General features: G+C 40.8%; 1 protein-coding gene across 9 annotated transcripts in view; it reads right to left on the bottom strand.

The window, feature by feature from the left end:
* Nucleotides 1–19,090, bottom strand: part of WBP2NL (WBP2 N-terminal like) — a 116,862-nt gene that overhangs the window by 37,186 nt on the left and 60,586 nt on the right. For 7 of the 9 annotated variants that reach the window (XR_013179330.1, XR_013179328.1, XR_013179326.1 and 4 more), the window contains one exon: nucleotides 7,457–7,570. The exons of 1 other annotated variant lie outside the window; for it this stretch is intronic. Coding sequence is in view for 1 of the 8 variants with exons in the window: in XM_077169028.1 (XP_077025143.1) it covers nucleotides 6,785–6,890; nucleotides 7,457–7,570 (220 nt within the window). In the remaining 7 variants the exon portion in view is untranslated. Of the gene's footprint in view, nucleotides 1–6,784; nucleotides 6,891–7,456; nucleotides 7,571–19,090 lie in introns of all 9 variants that reach the window. One more of the 9 variants, XM_077169028.1, reaches the window with a different exon arrangement.

Below are 19,090 nucleotides of genomic sequence, written 5' to 3'. Positions count from 1 at the left end.
TTTTATTACTTTGTTGTCTTTTTATTTCTTTTTCTAAATCGATGCAAATGTTCTAAGAAATGATGAATATGCAACTATGTGATGATATTAAGAATTACTGATTGTATATGTAGAATGGAATGATATGTTAACATTTTTGTTAATTTTTTCTAATTAATTAAAAAAAAAGACCCACCCAAATGGGCGGAGACATGTCGTCACCTAATCCAGCTTAACAACCACTCTTGATTAAATCACATCTCCAGGGAGATTATCTAATTACAGATTCAAACATATAGTATTGAATAGGGATTATTCTGCCTTTATGAAATGGGATTTAGATTAAAACATGGCTTTTCTAGGATAACCATCATTTCAAACCAGCACAGGTGGCTGACTGAAACATGTATCCAAAGGTAGCCGACATTACCTGAGGTCAAAATGCCAGAATTTCCCTGGTATAATGTAGATGAGGAGATCCAGAGGCTTAGAGAGATGGGAACGTTAGAGTGTATTTATCATGGAAGAACAGCTCATATAACCCAGTCACGTCCAGAGAACACATCTTTCACCAGAACCTTGAGAAATAAATTTGTGAAACTAGCTCCATAATCCCTGAAGAGCTCTGTACTTGCCCTTCTCTGTAAGTCAGATATTACTGTGGGAACTGCTGTCATTGAGCTGGAATCCTTAAACACAATGGGGATGAATGGATCCTGAGTTGGCGGAAGCCATGTGGCAATAGTTAATCATCATAGGCAAGTTGGGCATGGCCACCACAATGGACAGCAGACTCAAGGCAGCAGTCAAAATAATCTGACTTGCAGAGACTTATAGCATTGACTAGTAGATCATGGGGTACCTAGAAATAAAATAGATGGACGTTCTACTAAATTGTTTAAGCCGTATATGCAGAAGAATTCTAGGTCAAGTGAACAGAAGTCTAACTTGAATTACAAAAACAGAGTCATGGCCCCTTAATCAATTCCCAGATTTGAGACAGTTTACAGACCCAGAGCTCCTTGAATGAGGGGAGGGCTGAGTACACTTGGGGAAGGACCCTTTTACACTACCCAGTTTTTTTACAGTTAACTTTCCTCCCAGCCGTCTCCAGTGAGACCTATGGCTTTTTACCAGGGTAACTGTGCACTGGGGAAAAGGAAATGGTCAAATATTCTGGGGATTATTAGACACTGGTTCAGAAATGACACTAATTCCAGGAGACCCAAATGTCACTCTGGTCTGCCAGTCAGAGTAGGGGCTTATGGAGGTCAGGTAGTGGGAGGAGTTTTAGCTTAGGTCTGTCTCACAGTGGGTCCAGTGAGTAACCAGACCCATTCTGTGGTCATTTCCCAGTTCCAGAATGCAAAATTGGAATCAACATACTCAGCAACTGGAAGAATCCCCACACTGGTTCTCTAACTTGTGGAGTGAGGACTGTTAGGTAAAGAAAGGCCAAGTGGAAGCCACTAGAACTGCCTAACTAGCAAAACAGTGAGTCAGAAGTAATACCATATTCCTGGAGGGACTACAGAGATTAGTGCCACTCTTAGGGACTTGAAGGATGCAGGGGTGGTGATTCCCACCACATCCCCATTGAACTCTCCTATTGGCCTGTGCAAAAAACAGATGGGTCTTGGAGGATGACAGCAGATTATCATAAACTTAATGAGGTAGTGACTCCAATTGCAGCTCCTGTCCCAAATGTGGTATCATTGCTTGAGCAAATCAATACATCACCTGGTACCTGGAATATAGCTATTGTTCTGGCAAATGCTTTTTTTCTCAATAGCTGTCAGTAAGGACCACCAGAAACAGTTTGCATTCAGTGTCCTACCTCAGGGATTTATCAACTCTCTAGCTCTATGTCACAATCTTGTCTGCAGGGACCTTGATCATTTCTCCCTCCCACAAGACATCACACTAGTCCATTATATTGATGATATCATGCTGACTGGACCTAGTGAGCAAGAAGTAGGCAACTACTCTAGACTTACTGGTAAGGCATTTGCATGTCAGGGGATGAGAGATAAATCCAACAAAAATACAGGGCCAGTAAAATTTCTAGGTGTCCAGTGGTGTGGGGCATGTCGAAATATCCCTTCTAAGGTGAAGGATAAGCTGTTGCATCTGGCCCCTACAACGACCAAAAAAGAAGCACAACACCTAGTTGGCCTCTTTGAATTTTGGAGACAACATATTCCTCATTTGGGTGTGTGTTCTAGCTTGCTAGCTGCCAGAATGCAATATACCAGAAACAGAATGGCTTTTAAAGGGGGGAATTTATTAAGTTACAAGTTTACAGTTCTAAGGCCGTGAAGACGTCCAATTAAAGTAAGTCTATAAAAATGTCCAAATTGAGGCACCAACAAGAGGTTACCCTCACTCAAGAAAGGCTGATGAGATTTACGGTTTCTCTTTCAACTGGAAAGGCACATGGTAAACATGGCGACGTCTGCTAGCTTTCTCTCCAGGCTTCCTGTTTCATGAAGCTCCCCCTGAGGCATTTTCCTTCTTCATCTGTGTGGGCTCTCCTGGATCTCATGACTCTCATGGCTCTGAAGCTTTTTTCAAAACATTTCCTCTTTTAAAGGCTTTCAGTAAACTAATCAAGACCCACCTGGAATGGATGGAGATACATCTTCCTCTAATCAAAGGTTAACACCCACAATTGGGCACGTAACATCTCTGTGGAGATAATCTAATCAAGTTTCCAACCTACAGTGCTGAATAGGGATTAAAAGAAAAGGCTGCCTCCACAAGATGGATCAGGATTAAAACATGGCTTTCCTAGGGTACCTAATCCTTTCAAACTGGCATAGTGCGCTACTCCAGCCTATTTACCAAGTGATCAGAAAAGCTGTGAGTTTTGAGTGGAGACTGGAACAAGAGAAGACTCTGTAACAGGTCCAGTCTGCTGTATAACCTGCTCTGCCACTTGGGCCATAAGATCCAGCAGATCCAAGGATGCTCGAAGTGTCAGTGGCAAATAGGGATGCTATCTGGAGCCTCTAGCAGGCCACTATAGAAGAATCACAACGCAGACCCATAGAATTCTGGAGCAAAGCCTTACCATCCACTGCAAATAACTACTCTCTTTTCGAGAAATAGCTTTTAGCCTACTACTGGGCCTTAGTAGAGACTGAGTGTTTAACCATGGGCCACCAAGCTACCATGCAACTTGAGTTGCCTATCATGAGCTAGGTGTTTTCTGACCCACTGTGTTATTCAGGGTTTTCACATTTACAGATTTCTCCTATTCGTTCTGTTTCTCTAGAGAACACTGACTAACACAGTGATCTACAACTTCAACTCAATCCAACTAAAAATTCCAGGGTTTTTTCCTACAGAAATGGAAAAGCTAATCCTCAAATTCATATGGAATTGAAAGGGGTCCCAAATAGCCAAAATCTACTTAAAAAGAAGAATAAAGTAGGATGACTCATGTTTCCCCATGAAATACAAAGCTACGGTAATGAAAATAGTGTGGTATTAACATAAAATTAGACATATTTATAAACCAATGGAATGTAATTGAGAGTTCAGAAATAAACCTATACATATATGGCTAGTTGATTTTCTATAAGGATGCCAAAGCCATTCAATGGGGAAGGAACAGTTTATCCAACAAATGGTGCCAGGACAACTAGATATCCATATTCAAAAGAATGAACATAGATCTCTACCTCTCACCACATACAAAAATTAACTCAAAATGGAACAACAATCTAAGTGTAAGAGCTAATACTATAAAACTCCTAGAAGAAAACATGAAAATATGTTAGGGCCTTATATCAGGCAATGGAATCTTAGACCTTAGACCCAAAGTATGAACAAGAAGAGAAATAATAGATACATTGGACTTCATCAAAAATTTAAATTTTGATTATCATAGAAGTAAAAAGACAATCTACTTAATGGAAGAAAATATTGGGAAACCATATCTCTGATAAGTGTTTAGCATCCAGAATATAAAAATAACTCCTACAACTTAACAAGAAACAACAAACAATCCATTTTTAAAATAGCCAAAGGATTTCCTAAAGACAAGTAGCCAATAAGTACATGAAAAGATGATCATTATCATTAGCCATTTGAAAAAATCCAAATCAAAACTAAAATGAGGATATATAGATGGCTCAGTGGTAGAATGCTGGCCTCCCATGCAAGAGACCCAGATTTGATTCCTGGCCCATGCACCCCACCCCCCCAAAACAAAACCTAAAATGAGATACGATTTCATACCCATTAGGATGGCTATTATTTTTAAAATGGAAATTAACAAGTTTTGTCAATAATGAAGAGAAATAGGAATCCTAGGACATTGTTGGTGGGACTGTAAAATTGTACAGCTAATGTGGAAAACAGTTTGGTGGCACCTCAAAAAGCTGAACAGAGAATTATCATATGACCCAGAAACCTCACTTTTAGGTATATACCCCAAAGAATTCAAAGCAGTGATTCAAATAGATATTTGTACCCTAATGTTCATAGCAACATTATTCACAACAGTCAAAAGGTATAAGCAACCCAAGTGTCCATGAAGAGATGAATGGATAAAAAAATGTACACACCACAATAGAATATTATTCTGCCATAAAAAGGAATGAAGTGCTTATACATGCTACAACATGAATGATCTTTGAACACATCATATTGTGTGAAACAAGCCAGACTCAGAGGGACAGATATTGTATGATCATACTTACGTTAATAACCTAGAATAAGCAAAGACAGAAAGTAGATTACAGGCTACCAAGGGGATATAGGTGGGGAATGGGGACTTATTGTTTAATGGGTACAAATTTCTGTTTTGATGAGAATGTTTTGGAAATAGTGGTGAAAGTTAAACAACATGTTCAATGTACTTAATGTTATAGAATGAAAGGAAAAGCTACAGACTGGGAGAAAATATTTATAAAGTACATATCTGGCAAAAGATAACTATCTAGAATATGTAATAACTCATAACTCAATGGTAAAAAAACAGACAACCCAATCAGAAAATGGGCCGAAGACTTGAAGAGACAAGGAGGATATACAGATGGAAATAAGCACAGGAAAAGATGTTCAACATTATTAGTCATTAGGGAAAGGAAATAAAAACCACAATGAAATATTATTATACACCTATTAGAATGCCTAAAGTAAAAATATTGACAGCATCATATGCTGGAGAGCTTGTAGAAAGAATGAATCATATATTGCTGGCAAGGATGTAAAATGAAACAGCCACTCTGGAAAAGAATTTGGCATTTTCTTAACAAAATAAACATAACGTGCACCTACCATACTACTCAGCAACTGCACTCTGGGGCAATTTATCCCAAATAAATGAAAAGCTATGGTCACACAAAAGCCTGTAGAGGATTGTTTATAGAGCTTTATGAAATTACACATAATAGCATAAACCAGAAACAATCTAGGTGCTTTTCAACTGCTTAATGTTAAACTATGGTACATTCAGTCGATGAAATATTACTCAGCAATAAAAAGGAGCAAATTCTTGGTATATATAACAACCTGGATGAATCTCCAGAAAAATATGCTGAGTGAAAAAAAACCTATCCCAAAAGGATCAGATTCCATTTATAAAACATTCTTGAATTGAGAAACTACAGAAAAGGAGAAGAGATTAGTGTTGCCAGGGGTAAAAGAGGTGGAAGGGGGTAGGTGCGGCTATAAAAAGGCAACGTGAGGGATCCTTGCCATGACGAAAATGTTCTGTATTTTGGTTGTATCCATGTCAAGCTCTGGGTTTTTACTGTGGTTATGTAGATGTTACCATTGTGAGATATTGGGTAAAAGGTACAAGAGATTGCTATTATTTCTAACAACTGCATGTGATCCTTCAATTGTCTTGAAATAAAATGTTTAATTTTAAAAACTTAGCAATCCTTACTTTAGATTATGGACATTAGATTTTAATAACATTTAAAAACTAAGGTTAACTATCAAGGGTACAAAGAAGTAGTAACAAATCTAAAATGGACATATACATCATGCTGTGGTAAGAACCCAAGAAAGGGCATTTTGGGGTCTGATGACAACTCATTAAGAGACTACTTGCAGCCCACCAGTAGGTAGTGGGCCACATTTGAGAATCATCAATCAATTTCAGAACTGTACAGGGTAACTGTTAAAAGATTTCAGGCCATGAAGCCCAGAACTTAAGTTCCTCCATGAGGCTGAAGAGAGGTAAGATAGCTTATGCTTGTGTAAAAGGAGTAGGAGGAAGCAGGAAAGAGCATAAGCTTTCTCCTCAGACTGGTGGTGGTATGGCACCATGTACCCCAGAAAAAACATGTTTTTAAACTTAATTTCATTTCTGTGGATTGTAATTATGACCTTTTGATGAGGCTACTTCAGTTAAAAGTGTGGTCCAACTCCATCAGGATGGGTCTTAATCCTACTATTGGAGTCCTTTATTAGCAGAATGAAATTCAGAGAAAAAGAAAGTCACAGGAAGCAGGAGCTGAAGGTCAGTGGAACAAGAAGAGAAGGGAGAGGCCAAGAGAGGCTGCCATATGCATTGCCATGTGACAGAGGAGCCAAGGACCAAGTATCACTGACAGAGTACCAGTCTTCAGGAAGAAAGCATCACCTTGATGAAACCCTGATTCGGACTTTTCCTAGCCTCAAAACTGTGAACCAATAAATTCCCATTGTTTAAGCCAACTGTTCTAGTTTGCTAGCTGCTGGAATGCAACACACCAGAGATGGATTGGCTTTTAATAAAAGGGGATTTATTTAGTTACAGTTCTTCAGAGGAAAGGCAGCTAACTTTCAACAGATTCTTTCTTACATGGGAAGGTACAGGCGATCTCCGCTGGCCTTCTCTCCAGGCCTCTGGGTTCCAACAACTTTCCCTGGGGTGATTCCTTCCTGCATCTCCAAAGGTCTGGGCTGAGCTGCAAGTGCCAAGATGAGATATGCTGAGCTGCTTTGGCTGTGCTACATTGAGCTCTCTCATTTAAGCACCAGCCAATTAAGTCAAACGTCATTCATTGCAGCAGGCACGCCTCCTAGCCGACTGCAGATGTAATCAGCCAGAGATGAGCTTCACACACCATTGGCTCATCCCCACAGCAACAGAACTAGGCACGTTCACCTGGCCAACTTGACACCTGAACCTAACTACCACACCAACCATTGCATGGTATTTGCTGCAGCAACCAAGGAAACTAAAAAAGGCTGTAAGCTGGAAGTGACTCTTCCCACTAATGGGAGTTGCCCAGGTATGCTTCATGTTTGTACATAAAAGTTAAAGAAATACCGAAATCAAAGCCCTATCAGTTGCTGACTTGCCACTGAGTGTCGATCTAGAAACAAAGTCATGGAGTTGACCATTTTCCAATCTCCTAAACCTCTCCTGCTTCTCCTTCAGCAGATTTGTAGGCAAATCTTCAGTGAACAGATCTTTGGGATCCCGGTATACTTTCCAGCTACCAGGAAGAAACTCCCAGCCATACCTTACCTGCACAAGGCATCTGTGGAGTGCACAGCATATTCCCCTGCCCAGAAACAACCACATACGTTCCTGGAGGGCCATACCAGTAATTTATACTTCTGAGTGGAGCTCCTCTGGCAGCTGAGAAGACAAGTTTAACAGATTAGAACTTTTTCATTCTTTTAAGTCAAACATATGTACAGCAGCTATCAAGTGACTAATTAAGAGTATTAATAACTGGGTTACATGTATGGTCGACAATGCTTCCAGGATCTAAGATAAAAAATATGCGTGTCCATTGTACTGAATTGCATACTTTTTTTTTAATTGCACGCTTTTTGAGGGCAGAGATTGTGTGCATTTGACTATGCTTATTCATGATCTAGTAGAGTACATATCATAACACTTTTTCAGAAAACATTTTCAAGTGAGGATTCTATCAAGTTGGCAAAATATGTCTTTTAAAGAAAAAAGTAAGGACACTATTAGGCTTTGGAGTCAGGCAGACCTGGTTTCTAATCTGAGATCCAACATCTATCAGTTTTGTGGCCTTTGGCAAGTCACATATCTGCCCTATTCTGTAAACTGGGATAACAACAACTACTACATAGGAGTGTTGTGAGGGTTTATTAGTTATTGGAGTTTTAATGGGTCAATACATTATGATTATTCTCATCACAAACTAAAAGCAAGGATACTGCAGATAGAGATGATTGTACATAAATGGATTGGGAGGTAGGGATACAGGGGAAGGAGTCAGAGGCCAAGATACTGATACTGTTCTGACACTTGAGTACCTACCGTGCTTTCTCCCCTTTGATGAAGATGTGACCTGGTTGTTGTTGAGCACTGCTCAAAAAACAAGAGCACCAAGTGTGTGCAATTACTTTAAACGGAAATTCTTAGGCAGTTACCATAATTTCATCCAGAATAGTGATGCAAATGCTCCCAATATAATCAAGCAGTAGCACAGCAAGAATCAAGCACTTGCATCCAGAGAAACCCTACCTTCAGGGAAAGTGTCACAACAGCCATGATCTCTGTCCCCATTTATTTATATCTTAGGGTCTCTATTCAATTTCACTAATAATTTGTTTTATTTTAATCCACACTCTATATATATTTTGGTAGTTATTCTTCTGTAAGAGCTTAAAAACTTGATAGGGTGAGGATATTGTCTTTCTTTTATAAACCATCCTCTTGTGTTATTGTGTATTTAATTTGCCAGGTGAGTTTAACTATCTATTTATCAAGTTCAGTGAAACCCCCCTGGGAGTTTAATGGGCATTGCATCACATGAGCACATTAACTTTGTGCATATTGTCACCTTTATGATAGTTTTCTGAGGCAAAAGCAAAACCCTTTTTCCATTTAGGTTTTACATTTTATTTGAATAAGTCCCATATCCCCTCGTTAATAATATTAGCTAACATTTAGCAAGTACACATTGTCCCCATTTAACAGATGAGGAAACCTAAACACAGGAAAATTAAATAACTTGACCAAGGTTATAAAAAAGGTACTGAGTGTTAGCACTGTGATTGGAACCCACACAGTCTGACTGAGTCTGAGTCCTAGAGGCTGATTCCCTTTCACCACCATCCTATACCACCTCTCCAGTGTTAATTCCCAAGCTTTTGTCCCTGTGTGCGATCTTTTTCATGGAATTTCCTAATTGCGTGTCCCAAGTATTAAAAAAGGAAATACTAATGATTGGTGAGTTTTTTTGTTTTTATTTTGTCTTGAAACTTCCAATTTGCTTGACTAACTCTATTTTTCTTTGATTTTCAAGTATTTAATAATGTCACGTTCAGTGTGTTCTTTTTATCTATTCCATTTATAAAAATATGTCTTTCATTGCTTCCTCATCTCTAAAAGCTATACTCAACAATAACAAGCTTCATAGATATGGCAGCTGTAGGTAGCAGGCACTGTGCTAGATTCTGTAACCGAAATGAAGGAGACATACTTCCTTCTTTTAGGAGCTCACATTCTAATAGTGGGGAGACGTAGATATATAAACAACAAATTATTACACAATTTTGTAAGAGCTATAACAGAAGGATGAAAAATATACTACAGCAGCAGGTGAAGGGGAAAATCAGACTGATACAGGAGAAATGCAAAGAAGCTCGATTGGCAACATAGCGATTGACCTGGATCTCAGTGGAAGGATATAGATTTGTCAGATAGAGAAGGAAGAAAAATCATTTCAGAAGGAGAGACATTTGATTCCCAGTAAGGACATCATGGTAAAACCTTGATGAAGCTAGCCCTGCAAGAACAGCATGGGGCAAGGAGGAATTTGGGAAACCTCAGCTCCAACAATGCCAAGCTCTTAATGATTTACTTGAGGCTGAGGAACCTCAGCCAGAGTGAGCCCTGTGACAGATAAGTGGAGATAACTCTGGGTGACATACAACCTGCATTTAGTACCAGTGTGGACCCAGATCCAAAGACAAACACTCAATATCCTTGAATAATAAAAATACATAACATTTCTTCAAGAGGACTTCATTTGTTGCTCAAATGTAACCTTACTCTCTCTAAGCCTAACTCTACAAGTGAAAGCATTGCCCTCCCCCATATGTGGGATATGACATCCAGGGCTGAAAGTTTTCCTGGCGGCGTGGGAGATGACTCACAGGGATGAGTCTGGCCCTGGCACCATGGAATCAAAGATTCCATCCTAAAAAAAGGGGGAAAAGAAGTGTAACTAATAAAGTATCAGTGGCTGAGAGAGTTAAAATAGAGTTGAGAGGCTACTCTGGAGGTCACTCTTATGCAAGCTTCAGTTAGACATGGTTACCTATCATAACTTGCCATACCCCAACCAAAACCATTCCAGCCAGTCCTAAAGAATGCCTAGTGCAATATATAAGGTTCCATCCATTAGGATAACTTTCCAGAAACCTACAACCCCCAGATGAGTCCCTTGACCACATAAGTTCTGAAACCTAGAGGGCCCAACCTCCCCAGAACATCATCTAGTTCTATCTCCCTATTCTATTTTATTGACAGCCCCTTCCAACATGAGAAAGCTAGAATGGCCATAGCCCAAATACCCCTAAGGAGTGGGACAGAAAGATCAAAGGTGATGATGGAACTATACAGAGAAGGTAGGGTTTAACAAACAATTATGATTGCTGAATCATTAAAATGATATTTCTTTTAGTCTCCAGTATCTTAGAGCAGCTAGAAGTAAAAACCTAAAATTGTGGAATTGGAACACATACCAAACTCTGAAATCTGTTCTACAACTGGTGCTCTGCTCTGAAATTTATTGCTTTTCTTTATATACGTTATTTTTCACAAAAAAGTCGATTGTGATGATAAAAAAATTATTTATTCCATCTAGCCTCCTGTATTCTGGAGCAGCTAGAAGGAAAAATCTGAGATATGTATGGTAGCCAATGACAAGCTATGGGATCTGCCCTGTAACTACTTATTGAAGAATACTTTGAAAACTATTGCTTTTTTCTTTCTTTGCTTTGTATATATATTTTAGTAAACAACTTAAAAAGTTAAAAAAAATGGGTAACATTTATCAAGTGCTCACTATGGCCCAGATATGTTCTAAGCACTTAACATGTATTTACTAATTTAAACACATAACCATTCCATAATGTACTTACTATTATTACTCTCATTTTATAGATGAGGAAACTGAGGTGCAAGGAGGTTCTGTGACTTTTCCAAGGTCACCCAGATAGTAAATGGAAGATCTGAGATCTAAACCAAGGCAGTTAGGGGGATAGGGAAATGGAATTAAAGCACACTGTTTTGATTTTATTCAAATATGTCTTTCTGATTCTTTCCCAATATTCAAAACCCATAGCAGAATAAGAGAGGACTAGATGTGTGACCCTAAAGACTGGGCCGCATTAAGGCAATCTACAGTGAACTTTGGCCATCCCTTCAGACAGGAAAACACTGTTTAAGGTATTTTACAAATATGGCCACATTTTATCTTCACAACAACTCTGCAAGATATGCATTTAGTACTTTCATTTTACAGATGAAGAAATTGGGATTCAGAGAGGTTCATGCTCAATAAAAAGTGACAAGGTTTAGACGTCAGTTCTTACTCTAGAACTCACGCTTGTTTCAGTATCCAGCTTGGATTTCCTATGTCTAAAACTTAACCCATCCTCCAACCATCTTTCCAGTCTCAGTAACTGACTCCAGCATTCATCTAGTTGTCCTTGCTAAAAACCTCTGAGAAGTCATTCTTTAATCCACCTTTTTCTATCATCTCACACATCCACACTATCAGCAAATATTCTCAGTTCTGCCTCAAAAATATACTTTCCTTCTGATCACGTTTCACTCCATGACACCACCCTAATCCAAGTCATCATTACCTCTCATTTGGACCCTGCAACAACTTCCTATCTAATCTTCTTCTGTCCATTTCTTCCCTTCTCCACTCCATTCTCCACATAGCAGAGAGATGAATTTCATAAAAATGTACATATGTCCATGTTACTCCCCTGCTTAAAACTCATTAATAGCTTCTTATTGCATTTGGAATAAAATCAAAATCCCTTCCCATGATCTACTGGGCCCTGTAAGAGTTCATCCCTGCCACTCCTCCATAATCTCCTCCTGCTCCTACCTCCCTTGCTCGCTATGGTTCAGCTGCTCTGACTACTTGTCCTTTAACACAGCAAACTTTTCCCCACTTGAGAAGGTATTGGATCTGCTGGTGGTTCCTATGCCTAAACTACAACCTTTGCTATGCTTTGCTCATGGTAGAATCTTTGCATCCTTCTGGTCTCAGGTTAAATGTCAGGCATTTCTTAAATACCTTATCACCAAACCTGTCTCTTCTACCTCTTGGCTACAGAGCTAAACTGTATTCCCCAGATTCTTTTGCAGTTAGGTGTGGACTTGTGACTGAGTGTATTAGTTTCCTATGCTGCTACAACAAAATATTCTCTCACAGTTCTGGAGGCCAAGTGTTCTAGTTCGCTAGCTGCTGGAATGCAACACACCAGAGACGGATTGGCTTTTAATAAAAGGGGATTTATTTCATTAGTTCTTCAGAGGAAAGGCAGCTAACTTTCATCTGAGGTTCTTTCTTATGTGGGAAGGCACAGGACGATCTCTGCTGGCCTTCTCTCCAGGCCTCTGGGTTCCAACAACTTTCCCCGGGGTGTTTTCTTTCTGTATCTCCAAAGGCCTGTGCTGAGCTGCAAGTGCTGAGATGAGGTATGCTAAGCTGCTTGGGCTGTGCTACATTGAGCTCTCTCATTTAAGCACCAGCCAATTAAATCAAACATCATTCTTTGCAGCAGGCATGCAGAGCAAACACCACTGGATTGCAAAGTCTGAAAGTCATTCATCCTTCGGCTTTAGAAAGTGGTAGTCCCACCCTTTCCGAGGGCCTATGCAGTGGCCCACCTCTTTCCTAATCAAACTCGGGCAACACTGAGAAGACTACCTTTTTCTCGGCTCCACTCTCTCCAGGTATCAGGGCCACCCCTGGGCTCTCTGCCATTTCCAGGGCACACGCTCAACCCCTCCATGTGGTGGCAGCCAGGCTCTCCCCAGTCCCCAAGGAGCATGCTATATCTTTTCCAAGGCCTGAGGCCACCCAACTCTTCCACTGCAATGAGATGGGAGAATCATCCTCGCCCTTCAGGGTAAACTTACCCTCTCCATATATGTGGGTGGGTCCACTCTCCTGGTTGAGGTTTCTTGGCTTCAGACCCAAGCATCCATGGTTCTCACTCCACAAGCTCCAATTTTTTCCTTTTGTGTCCCCCTTTGTCCAGATTAACAGTGGTTTAGTTTATACCAACAGTCTCTTCAAGCACCCCAGGATTTCTCCATCATTCTCTTCACAGTTCCTCCAAAATTTTCCTCTTAGCATAGCCATCCAAAAAAAAACGTTCTAACATATCTGGTATTTGCAAACTGCAGCAGCAACACATTCTCCAGTACCAAAGGTATTAGTTAGGGTTCTCTAGAGAAACAGAATCAACAGGGAACATTCGCAAATATAAAATTTATAAAACTGTCTCACATGACCGTGGGAGTGTCCAAAATCCACAGGGAAGGCTGTGAAGCTGACAATTCCGATGGAGGGTCTGGATGAACTCCACAGGAGAGGCTCACCAGTCAACGCAGAAAGAGCCTGTCTCTTCTGAATCCTCCTTAAAAGGCATCCAGTGATCAGATTAAGCATTACTCATTGCAGAAGATACTCCCCTTCGGCTGATTACAAATGGAATCAGCTGCAGATGGAGCTGACATGATCATGATTTAATTCAATGAAATGTCCTCATCGCAACAGACAGGCCAGCACTTGCCCAACGAGACAAACAGGTACCACCATTTGGCCCAGTTGACACATGAACCTGACCATGACAGTCCACCCTTGCCGACTTGACAGCTATACATATCACCTTAAACCATACCTAATTTATAAATAAAAAATAATAAAACACACATTTTTTTCTTTCACCTAACAATACTCAACTGTCCTGCATATAACTGAAAACACATTAAATCTCTCCAGAATGGGGTGTAAATCCTTGGGTAATTATTCATTCTTAAACTTAATATCTTACTATTTAAATAGTATAACATGAACAAAATAGCATTACAGTCCCTGTTTCTGTAACTGATTACGTGGTCGAAGTTCATATTTATCACTACCTTCTTCCACTACCCATTCCATGTTCCCTTTACCCTCAGCAAGCACTTCAGCTGGCCATGGTTCTTAGCCTGGTGGGGTGACCCAAACCTTCATTCCTGAAGTTTCAGAGCCATTGTTAATCCTGCCTGCCTGGATTGCGTTGTTGCAGTTTTCCATTGATTTTAATCACAGGGCATGGTAGTACTAAAAGATGCCCTAGGGGATCTCCTATATTTCAAGAAAACTCTTCTTTACCTCCATTATGTTGTTGTAGTCCTACTTCCTTCTGATAGTCAGGGTCAATCACCCCAGACAATAATGTAATCCCCTTCTTGGCTTGTTGATCCAGTGGCATAAGTAACCCAAAGTGACCAGGTGGCAGTCTTAGATTCCAGTTCAATGGAATCATTGTTGTTTCTCCTGGTGGAAGCACTCCCTGTTTTGGAACTAAAACCTGTAGACCAGCAGAGCGCAGGATCACAGAGACAGGAAGCAAAAAATTTTCTAGTGGATCACTAGGGGTAATAGTGAGTAGTACCACTCCCATTTCCACCCCTTGGTTCCTGGACCCATGGATCCTGGCTGTGGGAGAAACAGTACCATATAGCAGCGCTGATTCAGAGCATATACAGCTTCTGGTGAACATTACCCCAGCCTTTCAAGGTGTTGCCACCTAGTTGGCACTGTAATTCAGTTTTCAAAAGGCCATTCCACCATTCTATCAATCCAGCTGCTTCTGGATGATGGGGAACACGGTAAGACCAGAGAATTCCATGAGCATGTGTCCATTCCCACACTTCATTTGCTGTGAAGTGTGCTCCTTGATCAGAAGCAATGCTATGTGGAATACCATGACGATGGATAAGGCATTCTGTAAGCCGATGGATAAGGCATTCTATAAGCCCACGGATGGTAGTTTTGGCAGAAGCATTGCATGCAGGGAAAGCAAACCCATATCCAGAGTATGTGTCTATTCCAGTTAGAACAAATCGCTGCCCCTTCCATGAAGGGAGTGGTCCAATGTAATCAACCTGCTACCATGTAGCTAGCTGGTCACCTCAGGGAATGGTGCCATAGCAGGGGCTGAGTGTGGGTCTCTGCTGCTGGCAGATTGAGCACTCAGCAGTGGCTGTAGCCAAGTCAGCCTTGGTGAGTGGAAGTCCATGTTGCTGAGCCCATGCATAACCTCCATCCCTACCACCACGATCACTTTGTTCATGAGCTCACTGGGCAATGATTATTAAAACCTTCCTCTACTGAAGTCACCCTCTGGTGCACATTCACATGGGACACAAATATCTTCATGCTTTTAGCCCACTTAGAAAGGTCTAGCCACATACTTCTTCCCCAGACCTCTTTGTCACCAATTTTCCAATTATGGTCTTTCCAAGTCCCTGATCATCCAGCCAAACCATTAGCAACAGCCCATGAGTTAGTATACAAATGCACATCTGGCCAGTTTTCCTTCCAAGCAAAATGAATAACCAGGTGCACTGCTCAAAATTCTGCCCACTGGGAGGATTTCCCCTCATCACTGTCCTTCAAGGACACCCCAGAAAGGGGTTGTAGTGCTGCAGCTGTCCACTTTAGGGCAGTACCTGGTTCATGTTGAACCATCTGTAAATCAGGCCCGAGTTTTCTCTTAGTCAATTCACTGTGGATCTCCCCAAGAGGCCATAGCTCTGGTCTGGGAAAGAGAAGGTAATGTGGCAGGAGTGGAGACCATGGGCATTTGGGCCACTTCTTCATGGTCAGGTTCATGTGTCAACTGGGCCAAGTGGTGGTACCTGTTTGTCTCGTTGGGCAAGTGCTGGCCTGTTTGTTGCAATGAGGACATTTCATAGAATTAAATCATGATCATATCAGCTGCATCCACAGCTGATTGCATTTGTAATCAGCCAAAGGGGAGTGTCTTCTGCAATGAGTATTGTTTAATCTGATCACTGAAAGCCTTTTAAGGAGGATTCAGAAGAGACAGGCCCTTCCTGCTTTGGCTGGTGAGCATCTCCTGTAGAGTTCTTCCAGACCCTCCATCGGAATCGTCAGCTTCATAGCCTTCCCTGCAGATTTTGGATTCTGCGTTCCCGCAGTCACGTGAGAGAGTTTTATAAATTTTATATTTGCAAATGTTTCCTGTTGAATTTGTTTCTCGAGAGAACACTAACTAATACACCTAGAAATCCAACATCAGTTTCACTGAGCCTAAACTAAGATATCATCATCAGGGCCAGGGCCTCTCTAGATGCTCACGGAATCAATCTATTGCTTGCCTCTACCAGCTCCTGGAGCTACATTGCTTGGCTTATGGCCCCTTCCTTCATCTTGAAAGCTAGGAGTATAGTATCTTCACATCTCTCTGCTTTGATCATCACATCAGTTTCTGCCCTCTGTGTGTCTGTCTCCATAAGGAAACTTATGGTGGCATTTAGGGCCCATCCAGATAATCCAGAATAAACTACTCATTCTCAAAATCCTTAACTGAACTACTTCTGCAAAGACCCATATTACAAATAAAGTAACATGCACAGGTTCTGGGGATTAGGATGTGGACATATTTTATGAGCCATATCACCCTACCACCCTGAGTTCGGGTCTATGGTATATGAACAGATGTATACTGCTTCTAGGACTGGCCCATAAAAACTTCCCAGGTGAGAGCTTTACTTTCTTCCTTTCTCTGCTGGCTTCTTACTGTTGCCCTAAGAGGTCATGGAAGCCACATGTTAAAAATGGCAAAGACGTTGGATCCCTGAATGAGTATGTGGAACAGAACTTCCCACTGCCCCCCCCCACAACTGACCGCCCTTTAAATAAGCGGTAATATTTAGTCACAAACCACTGATAATTTCTGGTTTATCTGTTTCAACAGTTAGCATTATGCTAATTCATTATCCACCTAAAATTGCCTTCCCTATCCACTGCCCTCTGTATTGGTTTACCAAAGCTGCTGGACTACAGTAAACCAGAAATGGAATGGCTCTTAAAAAGGGAATTTACTAAGTTGCAAATTTACAGTTCTAAAGCCATAGAGATGTCCAAACTAAGGCATCCAGAAAAAGATCCCTTAACTCCAAAAAAGGGCTATTGATGTTTGGGTTTCTCTGTCAGCTAGGAAGCCACATGGTGACTTTGGCTAGCTTTCTCTACCAGCTTCTCATCTCAAACAGCTTCTCCAGGGGCATTTTCCTTTATTTTCAAATGGGTCCCATGTTAACTCTAAAGCTTTTCTCAAAATGGTTACCTCTTAAAGGACTCCAGTACACAACCCCACCTTGAATGAGTGGCGACATCTCCTTGGAAACCACCTAATCAAAAGGTCCCACCCCCAATTGGGTGGGTCACATCTCCATGGAAACAACTTAATCAAAAAGATCTCACCTAGCAATATTAAACGAACATGGCTTTTCTGGGGTACACAACAGTTTGAAACTGGCAAACCCTCCTTTTCAATATAAATTTCCTTTACAAACTTCCCACGAGTAGTAATTATTTTATTCATTGATATATTTGCTTATTTTTATCTGATTCTTTCACGGGATTATAAGTTTATTAAAATAGGGACCATGTCCCTCATGTTCACTGCTGTATTCCCAATTGTGTCACCCAGCATTTAGCACACAGCACTGCTCAATATATATTTGTTAAAAGCATGAATCAAAGAGTCCTAACAAATCAACATTTTTTGTCAAAAGAGGGGGAAAGACTCTCCTGCTGAAGGAATCAGATAATGAAGCAAGATAGGTAGGTAACTTCAAGGACCTTAAGGATGGTCCTTTCATAACCCTGACTCTTGCCAGGGAGCGGCAGGGGAGGAGAGGAGGGGAGGTTCTCATACTAGCCACAATATAATCAGACCCAGAGCTGTTCCAAACATTGGATCAAGTTCATATAAGGGCCTAAATTTTTTCCAAGTGGTGGTGTAACTGTTTGGACTCTGACTTTAACTTTGCAGGTCAAGAAGTAAATCTGGATGACAGCACAAAGTCTCCTAATTAAAGTCACCTAATCCCTAGCCCATAATCCTAAAAAGAACCCCCCTTCAGTACTGTCAGTTTAAATAAGAGTTATTTAAAGTATGTAATTGTCCTGAGTGAAAATGTTCTGAATTTCCCAGACATCCGTGGTGAAGAAGGACTGTACTACCAAGTGTCCCCTGACCCTGGATTCCCCATTGCTATACGAATTCTATCTGCTGGGACACCCTGTTCCCAGAGTTGAGCCTCCAGATGTTGTCTGCCATCTAGGACCACCAGCAGCTGTCGAATGGGTACAGTTTGTACATCCCCTGGCCTTACTCTCCTTGCACTGTTAAACTAAAGGTAACCAATGTTCCTGCTTCTCACCCTCCTGTAATCTGGCTCCTCTACAACCTTTCTCCTCAGCACTTTGCTGAAACTTCTCTCTGAGACTACCAACAAACTCTGATTTCCACATACCATACACACCTTTCAGTCATCATTTTATCAAACATCTTTGTAGCAGCTGACATGGATAAACACCCACTATTGCTTGAAATTTTCTCCTCCCTTGACTTCTGGAATGATAAACTCATTGGATTCTCCTCTTCCCTTTCAGTCCAGCCCATCTGAAACTTCTTTGCAGATCATTCCTCTTCTGCCCACCCCTCAAAGACGGAGGATCAGTCTCCTCATGCAGCTCACCTCCTACATGAGTCTGCATGTCCAGTGGTTTCTTCCATCCTCATGTACCTCACACTTCAGAGTGGAAAGGTTCAGTGTGTAGACTCAAAAGAACACATCACATTATGTAGCAATCCTGTCAAAATGCATGCCCTGAATATAATCATGAGGAAACAGACAAACCCAAATTGAGGGGCATTCTACAAAACAATAAGCCTGTACTCTTAAAAATATCAATTCACACAGACAAAAAAGGCTGAATATATTCCAGATTAAAGAACACTAAACAACTATAACAATCAAATTCAATCCATGACCTGGAATTTAGATCCTGCATTGGGAAAAAAAGGTACTATTAGAAACAGTAATGGGATA

The sequence above is a fragment of the Tamandua tetradactyla genome, chromosome 7, assembly GCF_023851605.1.
Source record: "Tamandua tetradactyla isolate mTamTet1 chromosome 7, mTamTet1.pri, whole genome shotgun sequence".
Classification (NCBI taxonomy): Eukaryota; Metazoa; Chordata; class Mammalia; order Pilosa; family Myrmecophagidae; genus Tamandua; species Tamandua tetradactyla.
The sequence above is the reverse complement of the archived record's forward strand: the minus strand, read 5'-3'. Positions and strand labels throughout refer to the sequence as shown.